General features: G+C 36.6%; 1 protein-coding gene across 1 annotated transcript in view; it reads left to right on the forward strand.

The window, feature by feature from the left end:
• EXOC6 (exocyst complex component 6) overlaps positions 1-27,381 on the forward strand; it is a 193,302-nt gene that overhangs the window by 100,156 nt on the left and 65,765 nt on the right. The window contains exon 18 of the mRNA XM_029245876.1: positions 16,840-17,019. Coding sequence (XP_029101709.1) covers positions 16,840-17,019 — 180 coding nt within the window. The remainder of the gene's footprint in view (positions 1-16,839; positions 17,020-27,381) is intronic.

Raw genomic sequence — 27,381 nt, forward strand, 5'->3', positions numbered from 1 at the left:
ACAGTAACAAATATGGTAGATATTAATCCAGCCATCAATAGTCACTTTAAACATCTCCTGTCTAAAAACACCAACTGAAAGACAGAGATTGTCAGAGTGGATCAATAAAACAAGACCCAATTATATGTTGTTTATAAAAACCACTTTAAATACAAAGACACACATAGATTAAAAATAAGTGGATGGAGAGACTTCCCTGGTGGTCCAGTGGCTAAGACTCCGTGCTCCCAATGCAGGGGGCCTGGGTTCAATCCCTGGTCGGAGAAGTAGATCCCACATGCCGCAACTAAAGATCCTGCATGCAGCAACGAAGATCCCGTGTGCCGCAACTAAGACCCGGTGCAGCCAAATAAATAAATAAATAAATAAATAAATAAGAAAATTATTCAAAAAAATTAGTGGATGGAGAAAGATATACCATGTTAACACTAATCAAAAAGTGGGAGTGGCTATATTAATTTCAAACAGAGCAAACTTCAGAGCAAAGAAAGTTATTATCAGGGATAAAGTGGGCCATTACATAATGACAAAGGGGTCACTTCTCCAAGATGACATAACAGTTCTTAATGTGCATGTGCCTGACAATGGATGGTCAAAATATGTGAAGCCAAAACTGATAGAATTTCAAGCAGAAATGGATGGATCCACTGTTACAGTTAGAGACTTCAACACGACTCTTACCAGAAATGGTCAGATCCAGCAGACAGAAGATCGGTAAGAACATAGTTGAACTCAACAACACCATCAATCAACTGGATATGATCAACATTTATAGACTACTTATCCAGCAACAGCAGAACATGCATTCTTCTCAAGCTCACATGCAACCTTCACCAAGATAAACCACATTTTGGGGCATGAAACACACCTTAACACATTTTAAAGAATAGAAATCATACAGGGTCTGCTGTAAGAGCACAATGGAGTTAAACAAGATATCAATAACAGAAAGATAACTGGAAAATTCCAAATACTTGGAGATTAAACAACATACTTCTAAATAACACGTGGGTCAAGAAAGAAAAGCATAAAAACGAATATTATGAACAACTCTGTGCTCACAAATTTGACAAACTAGATGAAATGAACAAACTCCTTGAAAGACACAATCTGCCAAAACTCACACAAGAAGAAATAGACAACCTGAATAGGCCTGTATCAATTAAAGAAATGGAATCAATAATTAATAACCTTCTGAAACAAAGCACCAGGCCCAGATGGGTTTACTGATGAATTCTACCAAATATTTAAGGAAGAAATTACACCAATTATCTACAATATCTTTCGTATAGAAGCAGAGAGAATACTTCTCAATTCATTCTCTGAGGCCAGTATTACCCTAACACCAAAACCAAACAAAGACATTATAAGAAAAGAAAACTACAGACCAATATCCGACATGAACATAGATGCAAAACTCCTTAGCAAAATATTATCAGATTGAATCTAACAATTTATAAAAGGAATTCTACATCATAACCAAGTGGGATTTATCCTACTATGCGAAGCTTGTTCATCATTCAAAAATCAGTTAATGTATTCCATCACATCAGCAAGCTAAAGAAGAAAAATCACATGGTTATATCAATAAATACAGAAAAAGCATTTGATAAAATTCAACCCCCATTCTTGATAAAAACTATCAGTAAACTTGTAATAGAGGAGAACTTCCTCAACTTGATAAAGAATATCTACAAAAAACCTACAGTTAGCATCATACTTAATGGTGAGAAACTTGAAGCTTTCCCACTAACGTTAGGAACTAGGCAAGAATGTTCCCTTTCACCACTCCTTTTCAACATCATACAGGAAGTTCTAGCTAATGTAGTAAGAAAAAGAAATAAAAGATATACCGATTGGGAAGGGAGAAGTAAAACCATTTTTCTTTGCAAATGATATGACTGTTTATGTAGAAACTCTGAAAGGATTTTTTAAAAAACCTTCTGAAACTAATTAGCAACTATAACAAAGATTCAAGGCGCAAGGTTAAAGTATGAAAGTTAATAGCTTTCCTATTTATCAGTGCATTAAGTGGCTCAAGCTGCCATAAAAAACAAACAAACAAAAAGCCATAGACTATGTGGCTTAAACAAGAAAAATTTATTTTCTCACAGTTCTAGAGGCTGGAAGTCAGAGATTAAGGTACCAGCATGGTAGGTACTGGCTTACGGATGGCCACCTTATCACTGTGTCCTCATATATGGTAGACAGCAGAAGAGCTCTGATGGCTCCTCCTTTTCTTATAAGGGTGCTAATCCCATCACGAGGGGCCTGTTCCTCATGACCTCCTCTAAACCTAATTATCCAAAGTCCCCATCTCCAAATACCATCACACTGGGGGTTAGGGCTTCAACATATGAATTTTGGAGGCACATAATTCAGTCCATAACATTCTGCCCTTATCCCCAAAATTCATGTCCTTGCATCCAAAATACACTCATTTCATCCCAAGAGCCCCCAAAGTCTTAACTTGTTCCAGCGCTAACTCTAAGTTCTTATGTCCAAAATCTTATCTAAATGTCATTTAAATCATATATGGGTAAAACTCCAGATATGATTCATTCTAAGGCAAAATTCCTCTCCAGTTGCGAACCTGTGAAACCAGACAAGTCATGTGCTTCTAAGATATAACTGTGGGACAGGCATAGGATAGAAGTTCCATTCCAATAGGGAGAAAGAGAAAATAAGGAAAGGGGTGACAGGTCCCAAGCAAGTCCAAAACTTAGTATGGTGAATTTCATTAGATCATAAGGCTCAAGACTAATCCTCTTTGGTTTAGTATTCTGCTTTCTAGCCTTGCTGAGGTGGGGGGTGTGCCTCTGCAGCTCTGCCTGGAGGGAGCCCACCCACAAGGCTCTGGGTGGCTGCCTTCTGACCTGTTGAATCTGAGGCAGTGGCCCCCCTTTTTGAACCAAGGAGGCAGCTCTGATGATCTCTGAATTACCTTAGGGGTTATTATTCACTTGTCTTGAAGAATAGCACATTGTTGTTGCTATTAGCTCTGTGGTCCTGTCCTGTAACATCTAAGAAGTCCAATAGCCTCCCTTCATTTTCAAACTGGCAGTTTCTGCTCATGTAGTCCCATAATTTCTTATTTATGTATGTATGTATTTATTTATTTATTTTTGTCTGTGTTGGGTCTTCGTTGCTGTGCGTGGGCTTTCTCTAGATGCCGCAAGCGGGGGCTACTCTTCGTTGTGGCGCGTGGGCTTCTCATTGCGGTGGCTTCTCTTGTTGCGGAGCACAGGCTCTAGGCGCGCAGGCTCCAGTAATTGTGGCACGCGGGCTCAGTAGTTGTGGCTCATGGGCCCTAGAACGCAGGCTCAGTAGTTGCAGCACATGGGTTTAGTTGGTTTGAGGCATGTGGGGTCTTCCCAGACCAGAGATCGAACCCCTGTCCCCTGCATTGGCAGGTGGATTCTTAACCACTGCACCACCAGGGAGGTCCCCCATAATCTCTTTACCAAGTGATAGTTTAGCTTTACCCTTGGAGTTCTCTTGCTAACCTGCTTTCTCAATTTTTGCAATATGGACAAGTTGAGAATTTTCCACATCTTTAAGTTCTAATTCCTTTTTGCTTAACAATTTTTTATTCAATTCATTTCTCTCTTTTCTCATTTTACTATAAGCAGTCAGTATGAACCAAGCTGCTCTTTCAATACTTTGCTTAGAAATCTCCTCAGCTAAATATCCAATTTCATTGCTCACAAGTCTGTCTTCCACGAAACACTAAAACATGCACATAATTTAGACACTCTGTATGATACTGTAATGGTCGATATATGTCTTGATACATTTGTCCAAGCCCATAGAATATACAGCACCAAGAGTGAACCTTAATTTAAACGATGGCCTTTGAATAATAATGATATTTCAATGTGGGTTCATTTATGGTAACAAATATACCTCACTGGGGGGCATTTGACAGTGGCAGTGTGGGGTCAGGAGGTATATGGGAAATCACTGTACCTTTCTCTCAATTTTGCTATGCACCTAAAACTGCTCTAAAAACTAAATTATATTTAAATTGAAAAAAGTGAACTCACCCATGTAGTTATGAAATCAAGAAATAAAACATTAGATAAGTAGTATTGTAGAAGCCTTCCTCATCCCTCTTCCCAGTTATCATCTCTGCCTTTCAGTACTCTTAATAGTACTGATTAGTTTTGTCTGTTTGGGGCACTATTTATATGGAATCATATATAGTGCATCTTTTTGTGTATCTCACTTCTTTCACTCAATGTGATATTTTGGAATATTTCATTTGTGTTGCTGCATGTGGCTGTAGTTTATTTTCAGTTCAGTGTAGTATTCCATTATAAAATTTACTACAATTTATTTTCAGCTACTCAGAGACTTGTTTTTGCTTTCTTCTTGATTATTGACTGCAAATGTGACCTCTGAATAACTGAGGTGTTATTGTATGAATAAAATAAAATTCTTATTTATTTAATTTTTAGTGGTAAAGATATAAATTCATAAACTGATATAATCATACTTTTAAAACTAGTAAGGTATTAGGAAGTTTAAAAATTTCTCATTTAAGTTATAACTGTTACATTATTTTACATATAAAGTTGATTTATTTCTGCTTTGCTATAACACTTGCAATATTATTTCTTGACTGATTAATTACATTTCAACTTCTGATTACTCATGTGCTTTGTACATAGTCTTGTGTTACTGGTGGAGTGTTCCTTTGTACAACTTCGTGTTTTATTTATGCAACTTGGTTGTCATTTTTAAAAGGTATGTGACATTTATTTCTTTTGTCACTCATTACCACCAGCTTCTCCTTATCTTCCCCGCATTAGAGAGGGCTGCATAAAGCAGTTTCATGCTTGCAGCTGATTTAATACATTTGAATGACATAAAGTCCTAAAAGATCAGAAAAAAGCAAAAAGCCAAAGCTTAAATATTTATTGAATAAATAATTAGTTTAATTATACAGAAAAGTAAAAAATGGGGATGCTACTTCGCCAAAAATATAAAAGCTAACAGAAAAAAAAAAGTATTTTTCAGCTCTATAAGCAAAAGAAGAAGATCACAAAATTTATGGACCCCATTGATACATGAATGTGCTCAGCTTTCTGTTTTTCTGTAATTTATCATCAGTAGTCAGTTGCTTACAGCAAATGCCTCTTATAAAGGTGTGGAAAGCAGAAACAGAATAGGGAAGGAAATGGTTGAGGATACTTTAAAAAGCTGTTTATATCAGATGATGTGCAAACCTGATCACAAACAACCTAGATTACCTAAGAAGTGGCAGATGCTACTCCAAAGCCCCTAGACATTCTTAAAAACTTTTGAGATACAGAAGTCCCTGAAAACTGGAAAGGTAAATATGTAACACTTGCCTTTTTAAAAGAAAAAGGAGGTAATTTGAGAATTAGAAAATGATTCAATTTATAATGATTTACAACAGTCCCAGATAATCCAGAAGCTGGATTTTTAATTAGTGTAGACTCTGATTCTAGTTCAAAACATATATTGCCCTTTTTGGCCTATTGTTAGAAGTGGAGTAGCTTAGTAAGTGGCTTTGTGGTAGACTTAGGTTTTTCTAGGACCTACTTTGGTAAGGAGCAAGAAATGAAATACTTTGTCCTGGGACTTCCCTGGTGGCACAGTGGTTAAGAATCCACCTGCCAATGCAGGGAACGTGGGTTCGATCCCTGCTCCGGGAAGATCCCACGTGCTGCGGAGCAACTAAGTCCATGCACCACAACTAAGCCTGCGCTCTAGAGCCCATGAGCCACAACTATTGAGGCCATGTGCCACAACTACAGAATCCACATGCCGCAACTACTGAAGCCCGCGTGCCTAGAGCCCGTGCTCCGCATCAAGAGAAGCCACCGCGATGAGAAGCCCACTCACCGCAACAAAGAGTAGCCCCCACTCGCCACAGCTAGAGAAAGCCCATGCATAGCAATGAAGACCCAACGCAGCCAAAAAAAAAAAAAAAAAAAAAAAACTTTGTCCTATCTAAAGTGAGGCTTTGATTGTGTCCCAAAGGACATTTTAAAAAATATATTTATTTATTTAGTTTCGGCTTCAGGAGTTGTGCATTGGCAGGCGGATTCTTAACCACTGCCACCAGGGAAGTCCCCCAAAGGACATTTTTCTGGGACAAATCAATAATTGCTTGGAACTTTTCATCTAAACTGATAGTTTTGGACGGGGAGGATATATTAAATCATATTTATAGAGCAAAAATCTATTTCTGTTGTACTGTGCTAGTTGCTGAGGAAGGGTTGTGGAATGGTTCTTAACCACTAGGATTTTTTAATCTAAAAGGGCAGATAACTACAAAGAAATAACCACAGTGTATAACAAATAGAAAAATGTGGTCCTGTAGACATGTTTGATTTGGTTTTATAGCATTTGGAATCTCACCTTTAGATTCGATTTATGCTCCATAGTCATCCTGCCTGCCACAGTCACCTTGCCAGTCATACTCGTTTATGTTTCCCTGCCTGGACCCTGAAGGCATTTGGGTATTGCATCAATTTGGAGCATGGGTAGGGTTGCAATCAGCAGAGATGAGGGAAGGGAAGAACTGGTATAAACCCGTTCTTAGAAGCTAGAAAGCTCAAGATCAGAAAGTTCAGAGATCCTGAACCTAAAATGCAATGACCCAGCAGAAGGGATATAAAATCATATTTATTTATTTTGTGTTAATAAGCATGCATATTTTGTTTAAAAATCATGTTTGGTTTACATGTGTTTTGAATGTTTCTTCCGGGGGAAAATATAATTCTTTCTCGACAGTTGGTATCAGTTTCCTGAAATTCTGTCTTCAGCTTCTTTTTCTCTCATCTGAGCCGTAGCTTTCTGTGTGCTACTTTAGCTTTTATTATCTTTTTTTTTTTATATATTTATTTATTTGGCTGCTTTGGGTCTTAATTGTGGTACTCGGGATCTTCAGTCTTCGTTACAGCATGTGGAATCTTTTTAGTTGCGGCATGCAGGATCTAATTCCCTGACCAGGGATCAAGCTCGGGCCCCCTGCATAGCGAGCACAGAGTCTTAGCCACTGGACACCAGGGAAGTCCCAGCTTTTATTATCTAACTCTAGTTATCTTAAGAAGAGTTTTGGATTTGCCCCATGGAAATTGTTTAGGTGTAATTAACTGTAACTCCTACAGTAATCTGTATCTCTAATGGAACAGTTAGTATACTATTTGTGACCTGTTGACTTTAGAGCTATGAGATTATGCATCCCTGATTTATACTACATGTTGACTATGTTCTTTTATGAAGAAATATCTTTTAGGGACTTCCCTGGCAGTCCAGTGGTTAAGACTCCATACTTCCACTGCAGGGGGCATGGGTTTGATTCCCGGTGTGGAACTAAGATCCCTCACGGCCCGTGGCGTGGCCAAAAAAAAAAAAGAGTTTTCTAGAACTTTATGAAAACTTCAGTTCTTATAATTAATATAAACTTTCTTTCACTTTTTACATTTGACCTCTTAGTTCATTGTGGAGCAGATCTTGAGCTTTCTTTAATCCAGAGTGTTATTGGTCAAGAGGTAATATATGATTTGCATGTATATAAGGCAACCAAGCATATCCTAAAACCTACAACTTTTATTTTTGAATCACAGTAATATTGTATAATGAAAAACCTAGTGATAAGTAGCCATTTCATTAAATTAAGTTGAAGCATAAGGAAGCAAATCATTTTTCTTTTTATTGATTTAGGTGCCAAATACAAGACTAAAACAGCTTTCCTTAATTGTCACACTGATATCTAAAATATGTAAATAAAAAATCGTAATTTTTAAAATTGGCTCCTCTTTCTGCCTGTCTGATTTTTTATGGTGGTACCACCATTTTTCTTGCTTCCTTTCCTGGAAAATCTGGAGTTATCTTAGATGTATTTCTTTTTAACTGCTCCTGTCATATCCCTTACCGCATCATAACTGATTACTAGGTTTCTATGTTTAGTCTTATCTACTTTTTTTCCCTCTGTCTATAGTATCACTAGTGACGTTGACTAACGAGTTGGATGCTATATGCTACTAACATTTAGAAATTTCCAGATCAATAGCATAGGTTATCAAAGCATCACTTCTTGAATTAAAGCAGGAAGAAATTAGCTAGGGAGGACACCTTCATTTTGACAATTCCAACTTCATCTCCTGCTTAGATTTTTAAGGCTCAGAAAAATGTCATAGAAGTGTTCCCCTTGCTCCAAATGAGTAATATTAAATGTAACCTTTCTTCATCTAGAATGTTCAATAAAATGTTTTAAGCCACTTGTATTAATCAAGGAAACTAAAAGAAAATTGACAAGAACTGATAGAAAACCCAACTCGAACCGTCTTAAACAATAGAGGGAAATTATTAGCCACTATGACTGGAAAGTCCAAGAATAGGTCAGATTCCATGTAAGGCAGAGCCAACTGCTCAGGAAATGTCACCAAGGACCCAGAGTCCTTTTATCTTTGAACTCCACTTTATGCAGTTTTGGCCTCATCTTCAGACTGTACATGGTGGGGCAGCAGCTATAGGCTTTCTCCTTTGGTAGTAAAATGGCTGCGAGGTCACAGTTCCAAACCTTATATCCTCATGCACTATCATCTAAAAGAGTGTGTCCCTCTACTAGCTGCTAAGGAACTACCTGTGGGTAAGAGGATGACCATGGTTAGTTGACTTAAACTCATCAGGATCCATCCTTGGCACTAGATCAGTCCTATCCAGACCAAATAGAGCTGTGAATGGGAGCAGAGTGATTTTTCCAAAATGCATCTGGGGACTTTTCCAAGAAGGAGGAATGGATGATAGACAGTAAATCATAGATGTTTACTAAAATACTCAGTGATATTACTACTTATCTTTTATTCAGAACACACATGCTTATTGGCCTGTGAGGTCTAGCATGGAGTTTGTGCATATGTCTGTTTAAAAAAGTTCTTAGGGTGATTCTGTTGCACACCTGTGGTTAAGAACCACTGATAGGGCTTCCCTGGTGGCGCAGTGGTTGACAGTCCGCCTGCCAATGCAGGGGACGTGGGTCCGGTCCGGGAGGATCCCACATGCCACGGAGCGGCTGGGCCCGTGAGCCATGGCCGCTGAGCCTGTGCATCCGGAGCCTGTGCTCCGCAACGGGAGAGGCCACAACAGTGAGAGGCCCGCATACCGGAAAAAAAAGAAAAAAAAAGAACCACTGATAGCATGGTATCACTTACTTCTTGTACATTGAAATAAAAAATAGTTCTCAAGTTATGTGGCGTACATTTCTGTCTCCAGAGGGCACTGTTTCTTTAACAAGCAAAGGAGGAATTTAATTGCTTTGTTTGTAAGCTGAATCTTTTAAAATTTAATTTAGGAGTTAGTTGATATGTTCTTGACTTTCTGGTCAGGTCATAAGGATTGAAGAGTATTTCAGTTTCACCTGTAGTATAACTACCCAGGAAGTCCAAACTAATTTTCTTAACAGCCTCTGAATAACAATTAATGATCTCTTTTAGAAATATCTTACCAAATAATTCAGTGTATCCTTGTGTATAAATACAGGAAAAGTTACAATGAAATCTTTTTCTGTGTTTCTTTCCTTGCTCCTATTTCTTTAAAAATAAAATGTAGTGAGTCAGGTCATGCACCTGATTTGTAATGATTATATTTGTCTGGTTTATAAAATAAGCGGAATCCTTAGTCCTTAGCAAAGTCCTTTCAGGTGTTAACTTTAAAACATGTTTCTGGACTTCCCTGGTGGCGCAGTGGTTAAGAGTCTGCCTGCCAATGCAGAGGACACAGGTTTGATCCCTGGTCTGGGAAGATCGCACATGCAACTAACCCCATGCGCCACAACTACTGAAGCCCATGCTCTTTAGGGCCCGGCATGCCACAACTACTGAAGCCCGCGAGGCTAGAGCCCGTACTATGCAACAAGAGAAGCCACTGCAATGAAGTGGCTACTGAAGCCTGTGCACCGCAACTAGAGTAGCCCCCGCTCACCACAACTAGAGAAAGCCTGCACAGAGCAACGAAGACCCAATGCAGCCAAAAAAAAAAGAAAAGAAACACGTTTCTGCCTAGAACTGCTGTCCGAAATTTTTCTTTCACACAGCACAGCCACTGACTGCCTTAGATTTCTTTGTTATTATAGCCTGTTGAAAGTACTAATAAGCTTCTAAAAATAAAAAACACTCCTCTCCCAAACTTCATTTAAATTTATCTTAATCTGGATAGTATATGGGAAAAGTGGAACCTGTTCTTGATGTCACCTCAGAAAAGTAGATCAATCAGCAAATTTCTAAATAGTAACAGCAAAACGTAATAAATAAATTTTGAGTTTTTTCCGTTTATTTTTGCTTAGTTCTTTTTTTAGAAAATTAGTGGGTTTTGAATCACTTTGTCCAGAAAGCATATAATGACTTTATTTGACTATAATGTGAATAGTTTCATCATCATCACTTTTATAATTTTTCTGCCTTCAGATAAATACAGCATTTGTTTTCTTTCATGACTTCAAATTTTCTAGATTTTTGGACCCTCTCTCCATCTCAAATTTTGGTTAATATTTTAATTGTCCCATATTGCTTTTTAAAAAATCTAGGAAAATGCGAAATAACATCTTCTTTATTTTAATGAAATTCTGTAGAGTAAAAAGGGAAATTAAGTATACCATTGATTTTAAAGGTAGATTTCAATTAGGATTTTAAAAGAATAGCCATTTAAAAAAAAAATCTAGAATTTCACCAAGTTGTTTAGCTCTGTGAGTTTGGAGGAAAGGGGTCCCTTGATACTGGTTTTTAAAATTTTGTTAGGTATCTTGTTCCCTTTTTGCCTATGTTAGAGGCATCCCAGAAAAGCAAGAGAAATCATATGTAGCAGTCTGAGTGCAGCAGATAGGGAATGTAGTAGAAGATGGGAGCAGTGAGACTCCAAATTTTCTTTGCCTGGTGATAGAAGGGAAGTGGGTTGAGCATTATGGGATGCTTATACAGTTCTGAGCTTTAAGCCTCCTTTATCCAGCTGCCTTCTAGAATTGCAGAGATTCAGTAAAGGTAGTGAGACATGAAACAGAGGGGGCTGATGATGAACACTGGGGCAAAATGCAAAGTGGTAATAATAAACACTTTTATATTGCTTTGAGAAATTGACATATAAGTGGTATCATTAATGTGTGTAATGGTTTAGTTCTGTAGGCCATAAGCATTTGCCATCTTGGGTACCTGCCCCTAATGCTGTTCAGCAGGCTAAAGAGAGATATATATTATTGCCATGACTAATTGCTGCACATTAAATATGACCCCCTTTCCATCTCACCACTGTTTCATGTTTTAAAAAATTATTCTGTGAATGTTTAATACCCAATTTTTTTCTCCCTTACATGCAAATAACTACAATTAAGTTAAGCTAATTGGGCAATTTGAAAGGCTTGAGATTATACTAATTGTCTCAATACAGTTCATTTAAGAACTGTAAACATTTATTGAGCATTACTAAGTACCCAACACTAGTAGGTGCAAGGAAACTAACTTTTTTTGAGCACCTACTAGGTACCAAGTACTGTTAGGTATTTTACATTAACGGTAGAAACTTGTGTAATGCTCAGAACAGCTCTCTAAGTGATGATGATGCTCTTTTCATAGATGAAAAACTAGGATTTACAAAAGTTAAGTAATTTGCTCAAGATGTAAAGATAAGTGAAATAGTGGCCATCGAACCTCTTCTTATTTTCTCAAACCCCTGGCCCGTATTTTTTATAGATAATTTTTCCATTATTTATTATTAGCAAGATGGTGATTTCTTTTAATGACTACAGATTTCTTGACACTTCTGTCCTTAAGAAGTGGAGATCTATGTCCCCTCCCCTGGAATCTGGGCAGGCTTGTGACTGCTTTAACCAGTAGATGACAGGGAAAACAATGTTGTGAGACTCTGAGGCTAGGACATAAAAGGCAATGTTTCCACCTTAATGCATGGAACACACATGCTTGGAGGCCTGAGCTGCCATGTAAAAAGTCCAGGTACCCTGTAGCCACCATGCTGTGGGGAAGCCAAGCCATATGGGGAGTCTGCCTATCCAGACATGTGAGTGAAGAAACCTCCAGGTGATTCTAATTCCCCGCTGTTGAGTCTCATTCTCAGCCTTCAAGTCATCCCAGTTGAGGTCCTGGATAGAGTGGAATGAAGTCATCCTTACTGTTCCTTGTCTGCATTCCTAACCCATGGAATCTGTGAGCATAATAAAATGCTTGTTATGTTAAGTCACTAAGATTTGGGGGGTAGTTTGTTACTCAGCAATAGTAACTGGAACAGCAAGTGACATAAACCTTTCCAGCCCGCATGATCTCTCCTTTTTCACTACACTTTTACTACACATGTAGTCATTACTAATTTGTTAATATTTATTCATCCTGTGATTATTTCATTTGAGGTACTTTTCTATCCCAACTAGGTTATAAACTTCTTTGAGGCAGGAGTGATTAAAAATTTTTTTTTAACGAGTACTCATCAACTGTCTACTCTGTTGCAAGCACTGTTCTAGGTGCTGAGGATTAATCGGTGAACAGAAACAGATGCAAACTTTCTGCCTTAATGGAGCTTACATTTTAGTGGGTGTTTTGTACCTACATTACCTAAGAGTATCAAATTTATAGTGGCTGATACGGTGTTATTGATAAACTCTAATGTTAAACTCCTCAATCTTAAGATTTTTCTGAGTAGAGTTGCATTGCATTAGAAATTTTAACAGAGCTTAAGTTGCTGTAGTTAATTTTATTTTGAGTCAGAACTCATTTAGCTACTGTCATATTTAATAATTATTAAAATTTCAGTTAATAACATTACCTTATCTTAAATTCCTGTTTATTTAAAACAATGTTTGTTTTCCTTTATAGTTGAGAAGAGACACTGTTGAAAGTTTTTTTTATCGTGTCAAATTTGTGTTAGACCTCTGAGTAGGAAGAACAGAAAAATCTTTCTTGGAATTCCTGTTTCAATCCTACTGTGTAGGCAAGCATGTAAATGGAAAGATGCCTACCAGTAGTTAGTTTTCTTCAACCCAACGTGAGTAGTAAGTGGTTAGACATTGTGAAAATTAGAGAGGGAGCCAAAAAAACATTGAAATGCGAAAATGGTACGTTTTGATTGTCCATGTTTGCCTTCTCTTACACTGTTCTTTTTTTGAAAATTTCTTAAGGCACACAAACCAAGATACCAAAGTAAGAGTTCCTGATTATATTATTAAAAGTTACAACTCAAATGACATCCCTTCTATAACGCGTTTTATCAAATAAGAAGTAATTATTTCCTCCTTTGTTTACTCAGCATGCTTTGTTTTAAACCTCTAATGTAGCACTAATCATGTTTTGTAATATTGTATCTCTTCCTGGATTGTGAGATCCTTGAGGGTGGGAGATATCTGTGTCTTTGTACTGCTGTTATTCATAGACATGATATAAATGATATATTAGGTTAAGTTGTATGCAAATATATTATGGGACTGATAATGGTGAGTGATACTTAGGTCTCTTCTTAGTCAAGATATGAATCTAAATAAATATTAGTTGTTGTTTTTTTCTTTTTGGCTGTGATGTGTGGCTTGCGGGATCTTAGTTCCCCGACCAGGGATTGAACTTGTGCCCTCGGCAGTGAAAGCTCAGAGTCCCAACCACTCGACTGCCAGGGAATTCCCAATAAGTATTAGTTTTGCCAGAAATATCACAAACCACCACCACCACTGCCCCCAGCCACCATCAAATTAAATCTCGCTCTCAGCTCTACTAGCCAGAGTGGCAAGTTGTCCACCCTCCTTAAGGTGATAAAAGGAATTCCAGGGCCTTTTACAGTCTAAAAAAAACTGAGAGAAAGGCAGAGATTGTTCTAGTTTTAACTTTCAAAATGCTTTTTGTCCAAGTCTGTGTGATCCTTTAAAAGAGAAGCATAGGCGTGAAGATCTTTTGCCTTGGTTCCAAAAGACACAATGCCTAATCTTCAGTCCCCCAACATCCCTCATGCTGTTCTGTCAGAGTGCCGCTGTCTAAGTGAGAACCCACAACTCTTATTTCTTCTTCTAGCTTCTTAAGTTGGAAGTTTAGGTTATTGATGTGAGATCTTTCTTCATTTATAATATAGGCATGTATAGCTATAAATTTCTCTCTAAGCACCTCTTTCATTGTATCCTGTACGTTTTGATAGTGTGCTTTTATTTTTGTTTATCGCAATGTTTTTTGTTTTTTGTTTGTTTGTTTTCTTGGTCTCACTGTGCGGCATGTGGAACTTCCCCGACCACATCGAATCTGCGCCCACTGCGGTGGAAGCGCTGAGTCTTAACCACTGGACCACCAGGGAAGTCCCTCAAAGTAGTTTTTGATTTTGATCATGATTTCTTCTTTGACCCATTAGTTATTTATTGGAGTCTCTTGTTTAACTTCCATGTATTTGTGAATTTTCCAGCGCCTTCTATTATTAATTTCTAATTCCATTCCGTTGTGGTCAGAGAGCATACTTTGTATGATTTCAGTACTTTAAAGGTTTGTTTTATGACCTAACGTATGCTCTGTTCTGGATAGTGTCCTATGTTCACTTGAGAATAATGCATGGTCTGCTAATGTTGAGTTGAATGTTCAGTAGATGTCTGTTAGGTCTAGTTGGTTGATATTGTTGATCTAATCTTCTTTGTCTTCTGCCTACTCAGATTTGCTGTTGAACCCCTGTAATGACTTTTTCATTTCATTTATTGTATTTTTCAACTGCAGAAATTTTATTAGGTTCTTCTTTTTTAAAAGTAATTTCTGTCTCTTAATTTATAGTCAATTTTGTGAGGTATTGTTCTCATATTTTCCTTTAGTTCTTTGAAATAGCTGATTTTAAACCTTTGTCTTATAGACCAGTGTCTCATAGTTTCTTGTTTCTTTGTGTAACTTGTAAATTTTGTTGAAAACTGGACATTTAAAATAATGTAACATGGATGGACCTAGAGATTGACAGACTAAGTGAAGTAAGTCAGACAGAGAAAGACAAATATGTGATTTCGCTTATATGTGGAATCTAAAAAAAAGGTACAAATGAACTTATTTGCAAAACAGAAGTAGAGTCACAGATGTAGAAGACAAACATATGGTTACCAGGGGATAAGGGGGGGCAGGGATAAATTGGGAGATTGGGATTGAGATATAGACACTACTAATAGTAAAATAGATAACTAATAAGAACCTACTGTATAGCACAGGAGACTCTACTTAATACTCTGTAATAGCCTATATGGGAAAAGAATCTTAAAAAAGAGTGAATATATGTATAACTGATTCACTTTGCTGTACACCTGAAACTAACACAACGTTGTAAATCAACTATACTCCAATAATATTTTTTAAATAATTAAATAATGTAATGTGGCAATTCTGGAAGTCAGATTCTCTTCTCTCCTCAAAGTTTGTTGTTTCTTCTTGGTGGTTGGCTGGTTGTTTCATGACTTCTCTGAATTAATTCTGTAAAGTCTGTATTTTTTGTTGTGTGTGGCCACTTAAGTCTTTGCTTGGTTAGCTTAGTGGCCAGCTAATGATTGGACATAGATTTCCTTAAAAACCTGGAACCAATCAGTCTCCCAGTCTTTGCTAAGGAACTCTCTGTGTGTATTGGGGCATGCCTTCAGCAATCAGGCATTTGATAACTCTGCATTAGCCATCACTTCCTGCTTGCACAGAGCTTCGGGGTCAGCTGTAAATGAGAGCTTAGAGCTTTCTCAGGTCTTTCCTGAGCAGGTGAACAGCCCTACGCATGTACATAGTCTTCTAGGTTCCCAGGAATATGTCAGAGCTTTTCAAAGCCGTCTATGGACATCTCATTCCCCAGTTTTTCCTTTTAAGCTTTTTGGTTAGCTTATTGTATACCCTAGCTATTATCTACCACCTGAGGTATCTGTAATGTTAAACAATTGCCTATAATTGTTTTTAACAAATGCCCCCAAGAAAAAGGCTTTCTGCTCTGGACAATCACCAGTTTAGGTCATATAAAGACATCTCTGCAAGTGATGTCGTCCAGGGAACCACCAGATAGGTCAAATAATGATAATTTTCTGGGAATGTGGCTTTGAAGGAGCTCCAGTCCATTCTGCCCCACTTTGTTCACTGACAGGCTGCTGGTTTGCACCACAGTTGTGGGATGTTGATTTTCAAGGATACTGTGGAGCTGGACCCGGGCAAGGAGAGTGGAAATGGGGCACATCAAAACATCACAAAGCTTGTTTCCTTACCAAGATTCAGAAATTTTTCATGAATAATGCTGCTTGAATTGCTACAAGTTTTGAATTAATTTCCAGACTTCTAGAAAAATTGATTTTTGACAACTTTTGCTAGTTTTCTTGATGCTTTTATGGATCAGAAAATGTTTGTATATCCTTACTCTGCTATTTTTGCATCACTCCCTTTGTTTCTTTTCTCCTCCTTTGAGAAGTTAACTATTTTGCGGGCAGCGGTGGGGGTGGGGGGCTATTTGACTCAAAACACCAGTAAGTTTCATTGCTTCTGTGATGGTCCAACTTAATTTCCCTCAGTGAGTCTACAGATGGGAGTGGTCTTCTGCATTCTTGACAACTTCCGTTTTCCATTTCTTAGAGCTGTGAGAACAATTCAGAATTGATAACTAATAAGTTCTACTACCAGATAAAGACAAAAAAGGTGATAGTAAGGTTGGAAAAAAAGTGATATCTACTCAAATAAATAGAGTACTTCCAGCCAAAAATCCAACAGTTTTCTTGGACTTTGAATAAATATTTAAAATGTTAGACCAAAGAAAAATAAAAAACAAAATTTAGAATTTTAAGAAAACTTGTTTTATTAACTGCTTCTATAACTGTTTCTTACTTTTTATGTTGTCTCCTGTCAGGATGCCCGACATGCAGCAGAAGGAGAAATATATACCAAACTTAATCAGAAAATTGATGAATTTGTTCAGCTTGCTGATTATGACTGGACAATGTCTGAGCCAGATGGAAGAGCTAGTGGTTACTTAATGGATCTTATTAATTTTTTGAGAAGCATCTTTCAAGTGTTTACTCATTTGCCCGTAAGTATAAAAAAATTTCAAAAAATTGTTATAATTTTGCTTTCTGAAGTATATTTTAGAATTCAATTTTAGTTGGAGGCTTACTTGTTTAAACCAACTTCCTAGCTTGAATATTTCTTTTCTATTTTTATAAATCAATTTGTGAAGAATCTTAGCCATTTTTATTGAGTAAAAATTGGTATATAACATTTATATAAATTTCAGATGTATAACATTATAAATCAATATTTTATACACTACAGTGACCACCACCATAAGTCTAGTTACCATCCCCTTCACCCACTTCACCCTTCCCCCGACTCCTACCCCTCTGGTAACCACCAATCTATTCTCTGTATCTTTGAGTTTGTCTTTATTTTGTTTGATTCCACATACAAATGCAATATACAGTATTTGTCTTTCTCCATCTGACTTATTTCACTTAGCATAATACTCTCAAGGTCCATACATGTTGTCACAAATGGCAAAATTTCTTTCTTTTTTATAGCTGTATAGCATTCTGTTGTATACATGTGCTACATTTTCTTTATCTATTCATCCATTGATGGACCCTTAGGTTGTTCTCATATCTTGGCTATTGTTAATTATGCTTCAGTGATCATAGGGGTGCATATACTTTCAAATCTGTGTCTTCCTGTTTCTCCAAATAAATATGCAGAACTAGAACAGCTGGATCATATGGCAGTTCTACTTTTAATTTTTTGAGAACTCTCCATACTGTTTTCCATAGTGGCTGTACCAGTTTACATTGTCACCAACAGCATATGAGGGTTCCCTTTTCTCCACATTTTCTCCAATACTTATTATTTCTGGTTGTTTTGATAATAGCCATTCTAACAAATGTGAGGTGATATCTCATTGAAGTTTTGATTTGCATTTTCCTGATGATTAGTGATGTTGAACATCTTTTCATGTGCCTGTTGGCCATCTGTATGTCGTCTTTAGAAAAATATCTATTCAGATCTTCTGTCCAGTTTTTCAGCTGTTTGTTTTTTTGTTGTTGAGTTGTGTGAGTTCTTTATATATCTTGGATATTAACCCCTTATTGGGTATATGATTTGCAAATATCTTCTCCCATTGCCTTTTCATTTTGTTGATGGTTTCCTTCACTGTGCAGAAGCTTTTTAGTTTCATGTGGCACATTTATTTTTGCTTTTGTTTCTCTTACCTTTGGAGTCAGATCTAAAAAACATGGCTAAGACCAATATCAAGGAGGTTACCTCCTATGTTTCCTTACAGAAATTTTATAGTTTGAAGTCTTTAATCCATTTTGAGTTAATTTTTGTGTATGGTATAAGATAGTGGTCTAGTTTCATTTTTTTGCATGTGGCTGCCCAGTTTTCCCAACACCATTTATTGAAAAGATTCTCCTTTCCCCACTGTATGTTCTTGGCCTCTTTGTTGTAAATTAGTTGTCCATGTATGTGTGGGTTTATTCCTGGACTCTCTATTATGTTCCACTGAACAGTGTGTCTGTTTTTGTACCAATACCATGTTTTGATTACTGTGGCTTTGTAGTATAGTTTGAAATCAGGGATCATGATACCTCTTTAGTCAGTTATTTGAAATTTTAATTTGTTTTACTTTTTAACCCAAATAACTACAACTCTCTTTCCACCAAACCCAAAACAAAATCCTGAAGTTGACAGCACAGGCTTAAATAGAAATAAACTCTAATAGGAGTAGTTTTTATGAAAGTCAATATAATCAATGCCTTTTCCTATCAGAAAAGGCCAAGAAATTATTGGATAGTTTTAGGCTAGAGATTAAAAGTAAAATAGGAACATTGTTCTATACTAATATATAGTCATAGTACATCTATATCTTGAATAATCTGTTGATGAAACATTAAAAAAAATGATGTAACAGGGGTATTTGAGTGTGAATAGGCTGAAACACTGGATTCTTCAGAAGAGGGATGCAAAGGGAATTCCCTGGCAGTCTAGTGGTTAGGACTCCATGCTTTCACTGCTGAGGGCCCAGGTTCAGTCCCTGGTTGGGGAGCTAAGATCCCACAAGCCGCACAGTGCAACCAAAGGGAAAAAAAAAAAGGACGGCAAAGATCAAAGAGATGATGGTAGGGTGCACATTCTCTCATTAGGTATATTTAACAAAAGAACTACTGTTAAAATGTGAATGGAATAGTTTTGTACAAATAAAATAGGGAGAAATTTTGACCTTTTTATAATCTCATGATAAGATGTAGCTAGACACAAAAAAGTTTAATATGGAGCCTACCCAACTGCTTCCAACCATCTCCCTTGTTTAAAATGAAAAAAAAAAAATGTTATTCTCCTCACCCTTCACTCTTTCCCCATCAAAGGGCCACTTAGAATAGTTGAAGGAAGGTGTTGCTAAAAAATAAATAGAAGAATTTCTTAAAGAGATTTTAACAGTGGATTTGTGCCAAAGAACTTTTAGAAGCTTACCCAGGGATGATACTATATTCCTCACTGTTGTCCTTGAGTTGAAAAAGGGAACCTGTATGTGTGTGTGTGTGTGTGTGTGTGTGTATAATTTTTATATCAATTAATTTCAAAAAAGTATGCATTAAATAATTGTTGAATTAATTTGAATTCACCTTGTCAATGTAAATCTCCGTGCTTCCAGCCAAAACCAATCCTCAAGAATAAACACATGCACATGTGTGCACACATACACAAGATACACACACATCATGTTTCTATCATTGCAGTATCTGCTTCGCAGGTTGACATGAGATGATGGGTAGGGATTTTGTGCATAACTAGGGTAAGATTAAGAGAGGTTATATGTTAGAAATGTCTTGGGTTAATGGCTCACCTCAGGAGACTGACATCTAGAGGGAAATCCTGCTTTTTCATAGGACATAACTCTGGTGACATTGAGAATGACAGATTCCTGTCACTCATCTGATCTATTATGATATTTTGTATAGTTTTAGGTGAATCTTTGTGTGCCATTTTGGATGTTTATGTCATCTAACATGGGTTTTTCTGCAAAGAAAATACACTTTTATACAATGTAGACCAACAATAAATGTAGTATATGACCAAATAAGAAAATTATAGTTTACAGCTAGGAAAAGAAAAAAATGGTACTAACAACAGTATATTCTTATTCAAGGGATGAACTAAAAGTATAATTCCCAAGCAAAAATATTAAATTATTGCCTATGGTAAATTTTAGCAAGATTGATAATTATATTATGGCTTAGTGTATTAATTCTCTGAAATCCTGAAATTGTATAAAATATCCAGTTAGTTTGTGTTCTTTCAAGCAAAGAACAGAGGCAATGTTATTAAATGTATTATTTTTCTAAGCAACATATGGCATTATGTAAGCTACCATTTTTATTTAAATGTTTTAAGCTGAAAATAAATCCTTGTCTTCAGGTTACCTTTGTACCCAAATAGAAAGAGGGGCCAGTTTTGGACTGTTTCAAACTAAAAGAATCTTCAGAAGATATTTATTTATCACAGTCAGTCCCAAGTCGATCAGCTTGTCCATGTATAGACATGAGGAATTACATGGGGGAGCTAGTTTTGGCTCCATGATTGTTGGTTTTGGCAGTGTTAATAAACAATTCCATGATTTTGAGTCAATGGGAGCTATGAAACCAAGGGTCACTCTTTCAAATAGTGCAAATAGTGCCAGTACTGCAAATAATTGGACAGAGAAGTAGGTTCTGTGAGATAAAGATGACTCTCTTGCCCCCAACCCTAAAAAGTACCTAAGACTTTTAGTTTAAAAGCTCCATTCTTAGCTTCATTGCATATTTATTTTTTGTCAGTCCCTACCATTGTTACAAAAGAATATTTTCTCCATTAAAGGTAGTCATGATATGTAGTTGCTGACCACATTGCGTAGTAAAAGTTCCATTGGTTCTAGAAAAGTTATAATCCACCTAATAGAATTTTGTTCTCTGCTCACAGGGTATGAGAACAATAGAAGTTAATGGATAATAATGGTTTTGATGGAGCCCAGAGAAAGAACTTTATTGTTTTCTCTTTTCTACTACACTGTGGTTGTGGTAGAAAGCTGCAGGATTTGGAAGATCACCAGTAATGTCTCCTTTAAATACCTCCTATCTCTGGGGTTGGATGCATGAGAGTATTGGTATATTACTTCCCTCACCTGTTTCTCTTAAGAGTCAGCCAGTGCAAGCCTATGCAGAGGACGGAAAAGTAAAGAGCTTCCTTGCTTCCATGTTAAATTATCTCCTCATCTGCATTTCCCTGTGCTCTAGCAGAGAAGCCAGGCTCTCTACTGGCCATAGGAATTAACAGCAAGCTAAAAGGCAGTATTTATAATAATGATGTTAAGCTGCCCTGCTAAATATATTATCTGCCTCAAGGGAACTTGCCATTTTATGACTCAGAGCTAGACCCATTTATCTGTTACTGTTCTTAGGGACCAGATGATGAAGGGAGGAGAGCACAGGGTGGTCTTTAGAGTTAGAAGGACTTATGTTTGAGCCTTAGATTTTTAATTTCTTGGCTCTGGAATCCTGAAGCTGCTTAACCTCTCTGAGCCCCTTTCCTTCTGCAAAATGGGCAGAATCCATTTTTCCCATAGGACTATCAGAGGATGAATTAAAACCGTGTGTAAAATAGTTGACTGGCAGGGTGCTTGACATAAAGGTACTGTTAATAAATGTTAGTTTTATCTTTCCTTCTCCTTTCTTCCTCTGTGGGGTTTTGTATTTTTTTTTTTTTGGTGGTACGCGGGCCTCTCATTGTTGTGGCCTCTCCCGTTGCGGAGCACAAGCTCTGGACGCGCAGGCTCAGCGGCCATGGCTCACGGGCCCAGCCGCTCCGCGGCATGTGGGATCTTCCCGCACCGGGGCACGAACCCGTGTCCCCTGCATCGGCAGGCGGACTCTCAACCACTGCGCCACCAGGGAAGCCCTCCTCTGTTGTTTTAAGGCCCTTTATAGTATTAGTTTTAATATCTTTTCGCTTTTTTTCCTTGTATTTATGCCTACATTTTTAGCTTGACATTATTTAGCTTTGAGTTCTATACTTTTGCATTATATAGACATTTTAGAAACTTCATTAATTGTGAAAGATACTCACTATAAAGCATGTTTATTTGAATAATTATTATAGCTTGACTGCAGTGCTTACAGTGGCTAACGGTCAGATGCTAGCTAATGCCAGTGAAGTATGATTAGTATATGGAATAAATATTATTTTATCCCCAAATCAGTACTCTTGGAATCAGCAATTTTTACTACTTCAAATGTGTAAGTGACCCTTCTTGTTTCTAATAATTTTTTCCCTGACAACTAGAAAGTATTGCTAAGTATAGAAGAAAAAAAAAATTACCTACTGTTATCTTGTAAAAAGATAACCACTGTTAACATTTTGGCATGTATTCTACAAGTCATCTTTTTCTATGCATTTATGACACTTATTTTTAAGCCTAATTTGTAAGCTTTGTGTTTTTTTAAATAAGATTTTATATTAGCTAGAAAATTTAAAACCAGAAGAATTTTTAAAAGCATTCAACATTCATTCACCCCTTACAAGTCTATAAATAGAAGAAATTGTTGAGCAAATTGAAGTTATCTAGTAATTCATGACTGCCAAATGGAACCCAGTATAACCTTTTACTGTGAATACAGTACCACCTAAAGACCCAGCACTGATCTGCTGCTGGAAAGAACACTCAGCATTTCTTTCTTTCATAAATGCTAGTTATGTATTTGTTTCAGTAAAGATGTTTTATTGATTTACAACCACTAAGGGATATATGTAAATGATGAATCTGGTGCCACTGAATTTTTAATTTGCATTTTTTATTTCCATAAGTAGTTAAAAAAAATATGCTTTCTGTAAGTGAGAAACAAATATATATATCCAATAAATGAAGATGCATGATTTAGCCAGAAATGGATAGTGTCTAACTTTTAAAACCATTCTCCTTAAGAATTTTTTTCTGAAGATGCAGCACTATATTGAAAGTTCTGAGATTTGGGGTCTAGGCCAGATTCTTCCAATTAACCAGCATTATGGAAGTAGACAAATCATTCAGTCTCTGGATTAATTTGCTAATGTCTGTTTTATTTCATAGAACTGAAAATAAAGGTTGTTTTGTTTTAATATACTTTTATTTCAGTTAATTTGTGTACATGATAATAAATCAAGTAGTCCAGAAGAGTCTGGGATGGAAAATAACCTCCTCCCCCTGTACCCCCCAAGCCCCAGGCTACCATTTCACCATATGTTTTCATTTCTTCTGATGGTTATCTTAAAAAGAGAATGTCTGTTAGTTCCTACTGTGAAAGATAAGGCACATATAGCAACCTCTTGCTTACCCTTTTCTTCCATTCATTGTTACATTTTATTTTATTTCTTCTGTTTATCATTTCTTTATATAAAATGGTTATACTCTGATTTTTTGTTCCTTTTCTTTAGTCAGTATCTTAATTCTCTTCTATGTAAGGTAAAGGTATTAGCCTCCCTACCCTTCACTCTATCAGTTCTTCATCTGCTATTTTCTGACAGCTACAGAGACCTCTGTCTCTACTTTGTACCAGTTGCTCTCTAGAATTTCTGTGTAGCTCTTAACCTAGGACTTTCCTTCTCTGCTGTCCGGGGTTGGGAACTGTTTCCTGGATTCTGTGTGGTTTTTTTTGCTTCACTGGTTGGTTTTGCTAAACTGCTTGCTAAACTTGCTAAACAGTAATTTCCTCCTATTTAAGTCCTTGCATATCATGAAATACCTTCTTCTGTCCTCATGTTTGATTGATAGTTTAGCTGGTTATAATAATTCTAGGTTGAATGGTTTTTCTCTGACAATTTTTATTGCATTCCTCCATTGTCTTCTGGCATCCAGGTTTCAGGATCTGTTTTTTATTCCTTAATATCCTAAAATGTCACGGGATGTGTGGAGATGTAAGCTTTTATTTCATTCACTTAGCTCTTTACTCTGTGGTCCTTTTCTGTCAAAGCAGAAATTCAGCACAGGAAAATTCTCTTTTATTATTTTTTAGATAATTTTCTTCCTCCTACTTTTCTATTCTCTTTCTTGGACTCTCATTAACTAGATTGGTCTTCTATATCTATTATCCTTTCCTTCATTTCCTATCTCTTTATCTTTTTTTGTTCCCTGTTTTGGGAGAATTTCTAAATTTTATTTTCAGTACTTCTAGAGAATATTTTATTAGTTGTATTTTTTAATTTTTAAGGAATCACTTCTGTTTTAAAAGTATTCCTTTTTCCTAGAATACTGTTCTCTCTCTTTTTTTTTTAATGGATATATCTTTCAAACCTCCCTGAGGTATTAGAGGGTTTTTAAAAGAAGGTATTTTCTGTTTCTTGAATTATCTCTATTACTCTCGAATAGGCTTTTTGTTTCTTTGTTTTTCTCATTCTCTTTTAACAAAGAGGACCTGGAACGCAGATAAAGGTTTACTCTGCTACTGTATAAATACCCTATTTTTTTATAGTTTTTTTTCCCCTTAGTAGGAATCTGACTGGAATTTTTTTTTAATTTGGGAGGCATTTTGCCTAGGATTCTTCACCTTAGAGTGAGCAGGTATGGAGCTATCCATGAGATTGTGGTTTCCTCTCTTCAGGGCTGACTTCATGGATGTGTAACCTGTGCTGTTGCACAGCGTCTCGAGTTTAGAAGGGTCCTGCGTGTGGGTTGGTCCTCTGCTGGCATCTTGAAATTCTTAATAATTTTTGAACAAGAGACCCCACATTTCCATTTTGCACTGAGCTCCACAAATTGTGTAGCCGTTTCTGCCTCTCTTTCCACTGTCATGACACTGTGCCAGAATGAGGAGGGCTTTTTCCCCCCTCCCTCCTTCCTGCTCTCTCTCTTTCCACCTATACCCGGAGCCTCAGCTCTCCCCTTAAAAGTTCTGTCATTATGGAAAATGCTTGTGCTCTGTAGTTAGGGGATCACTGGCACAGTTGTTTCAGAAATCTTCAGTTACTTTCCCTGTTTTCCATCCCATTTCTTATTTCTGTCCTCTCTCATATGCACAGCTGGACCTCTCTCTAATGCACAGCTGACTCCCAGCTCTGCTGTAGTTCCCTGGTAGCATATAATGGGCAGCTGCTTTCTCTTCTCTATTTAATCAGCTTTCTGTCTTCTAGAAAATATCCCTTGATGAATTCCTCCATACACCTTCATTTTCTCTGTTGTTAAATATTTTACTCCTTTTGTAATTCTGTGCTTTTTGTATCACTTATATCTCAGGATCAATGGGAAGCAAACACATAAGCTTAGTCTACCATCTTGATTTTGAACAACTTGTTTCCTTCTCTTTGAAGTAAAGTGATTGGATGAGTCCACCTCTAAGGTCCCCATATCTAAAATTTGTTATTAAGTGTTATACAGCTGTAAAGTCCCAACCTAAACTTCGATTTATTCATTCTGGTACCTTACTTTCTCATTTAGCTCTTCCTTTTTATGTTCTTTGGTTCATACTTTTTTCCTGAGTTAAGTATATAAATGTACATGTCCTTTGACTTCACTGAAAACTGCTAAGGAGAACTTTAATAGTCAAAGTACAATCATAGGCTTTAATCACCCTTTTATGTGACACAAGAAAGAATTGTATTAAAAATACAAAAAAGGGGCTTTCCTGGTGGCGCAGTGGTTGAGAGTCCGCCTGCTGATGCAGGGGACACGGGTTTGTGCCCTGGTCCGGGAGGATCCCACATGCTGCAGAGCGGCTGGGTCCGTGAGCCATGGCCACTGAGCCTGTGCGTCCAGAGCCTGTGCTCCGCAACAGGAGAGGCCACAACAGTGAGAGGCCCGTGTACCACAAAAAAATAAACAAACAAACAAACAAATACAAAAAAGGTTGTATTTTTTAAATTGTGACATAGGTAGCGTTGAATACATTTTAGTGCTTTCCTTATCAAATGAAAACATAACCACATATTTATTGTATATATATATGCTTACAAATTGTCTTTTCTTATTGGTATATTAATTTTTAAATAATAATGATAACGTATAATATTGATCTGATGATTTATTGACTATAACATACAAAAATTGTATAATGTGAGCAATGATGAAAACATCACAAGTCTTATGACTTACATGGTGTTCATGTGTTAAATGTTGTTGACTGACTTTTATTGACTGAGTTACTAAATCTTAGCTAAATTTCATCTTGACTCTATGACTTTTATATCTCACATACAATTTTATACCTTTACATACAATTTGAAAGACTTTGGGAAAAATAGTTGAATAAAATAACTGTGGTGATGGGATAATTTTACTATTCCAAAGAAAATTTATTGGAAGTTAAATCTAGAAAGGACTTAGAGATTATCTGGAGTCTAGTCCAGTCTTCTAGAAGAATGGTCTGGCTAACACAGCTGCCAGCCCACTGCTTACTGGGGTTAATTGCAATAATCTGCCTGGCTAGTTAAGTGTCTTCTTCCTCCATTTCTGCTTGTGGTTTCTCCTTTACTCATTGTATGTTTGGCGAAGAGGACAACTTCCCATATGGAGGGCCACCTTTGGTGTAGGCTATACCAGATGTTCAACTGCCACTAATAAATAGATTTTGAGTTTCATTGACCTAATATAATAAGGTTAAATCCATGTTTCTGGGTAAATATCTTTTTCTAAAAAAAAAAAGTAGTGCTTAAATATTACATAGTTTATTACTGGAATTTGAAAAGTAAATTAGATCATTTAAAAAAACAGTATTTTAAGGCTCCTTAAACTTAATTTTATTAATCATTATTATTTTAAGGAATTAATATTTAACTAATTTAGTTCTTAATACCTTAAAAGAATAAGCCAGTACCATGTATTTAGTACAGAACTTCAGCAGGGGCTGATATGTATTTAAATTAAGACCAATGATTTGGTTTTTGCTTTGACTTGTCACTTCTTAGGGGAGAAAATATATTTAAATGCTTAATTGTAAGATGATTTAGTGTGCCATCTTTCCTTGAGTAATTTATTTTAAGCTGCATTAGAGTATGTGGAAGCATAGTGGCTTATCCTTTCTAAGCATCTTCAGAGTCATTTATTCAGTATAATTTTCTATGTGTAAAGAAATAGACATTTTATTTCCTTTTGTATTAAAATCACTTGGGAGAGATACTTGTTAAAAATTCAGATTCCAGTGCTTGCCTCTAGACCTAACTGAACTAAAATTTCTGGAGCTTAGAAATCTACCTATTTTTGCTTAAAATTTGAGAATAACTGTTCTCCAGGAAATAACCCTTTCAATGGGCTGGTGTTTTCTATATTTGCTGGTTCAGCAGACATTTAGTAACTGCTAAAGTTCTCAGTATTTTAATGCTGACTAGACAACTTAATTAGGTAGACAAAAGTTTGGAGGAGGATTTATCTGATTAGTGTGGGTGTAAAAACTCACCTGTAAATCTT

This window comes from Monodon monoceros, unplaced genomic scaffold (assembly GCF_005190385.1).
Source record: "Monodon monoceros isolate NGI ecotype Baffin Bay Population unplaced genomic scaffold, NGI_Narwhal_1 Super_Scaffold_4, whole genome shotgun sequence".
NCBI lineage: Eukaryota > Metazoa > Chordata > Mammalia > Artiodactyla > Monodontidae > Monodon > Monodon monoceros.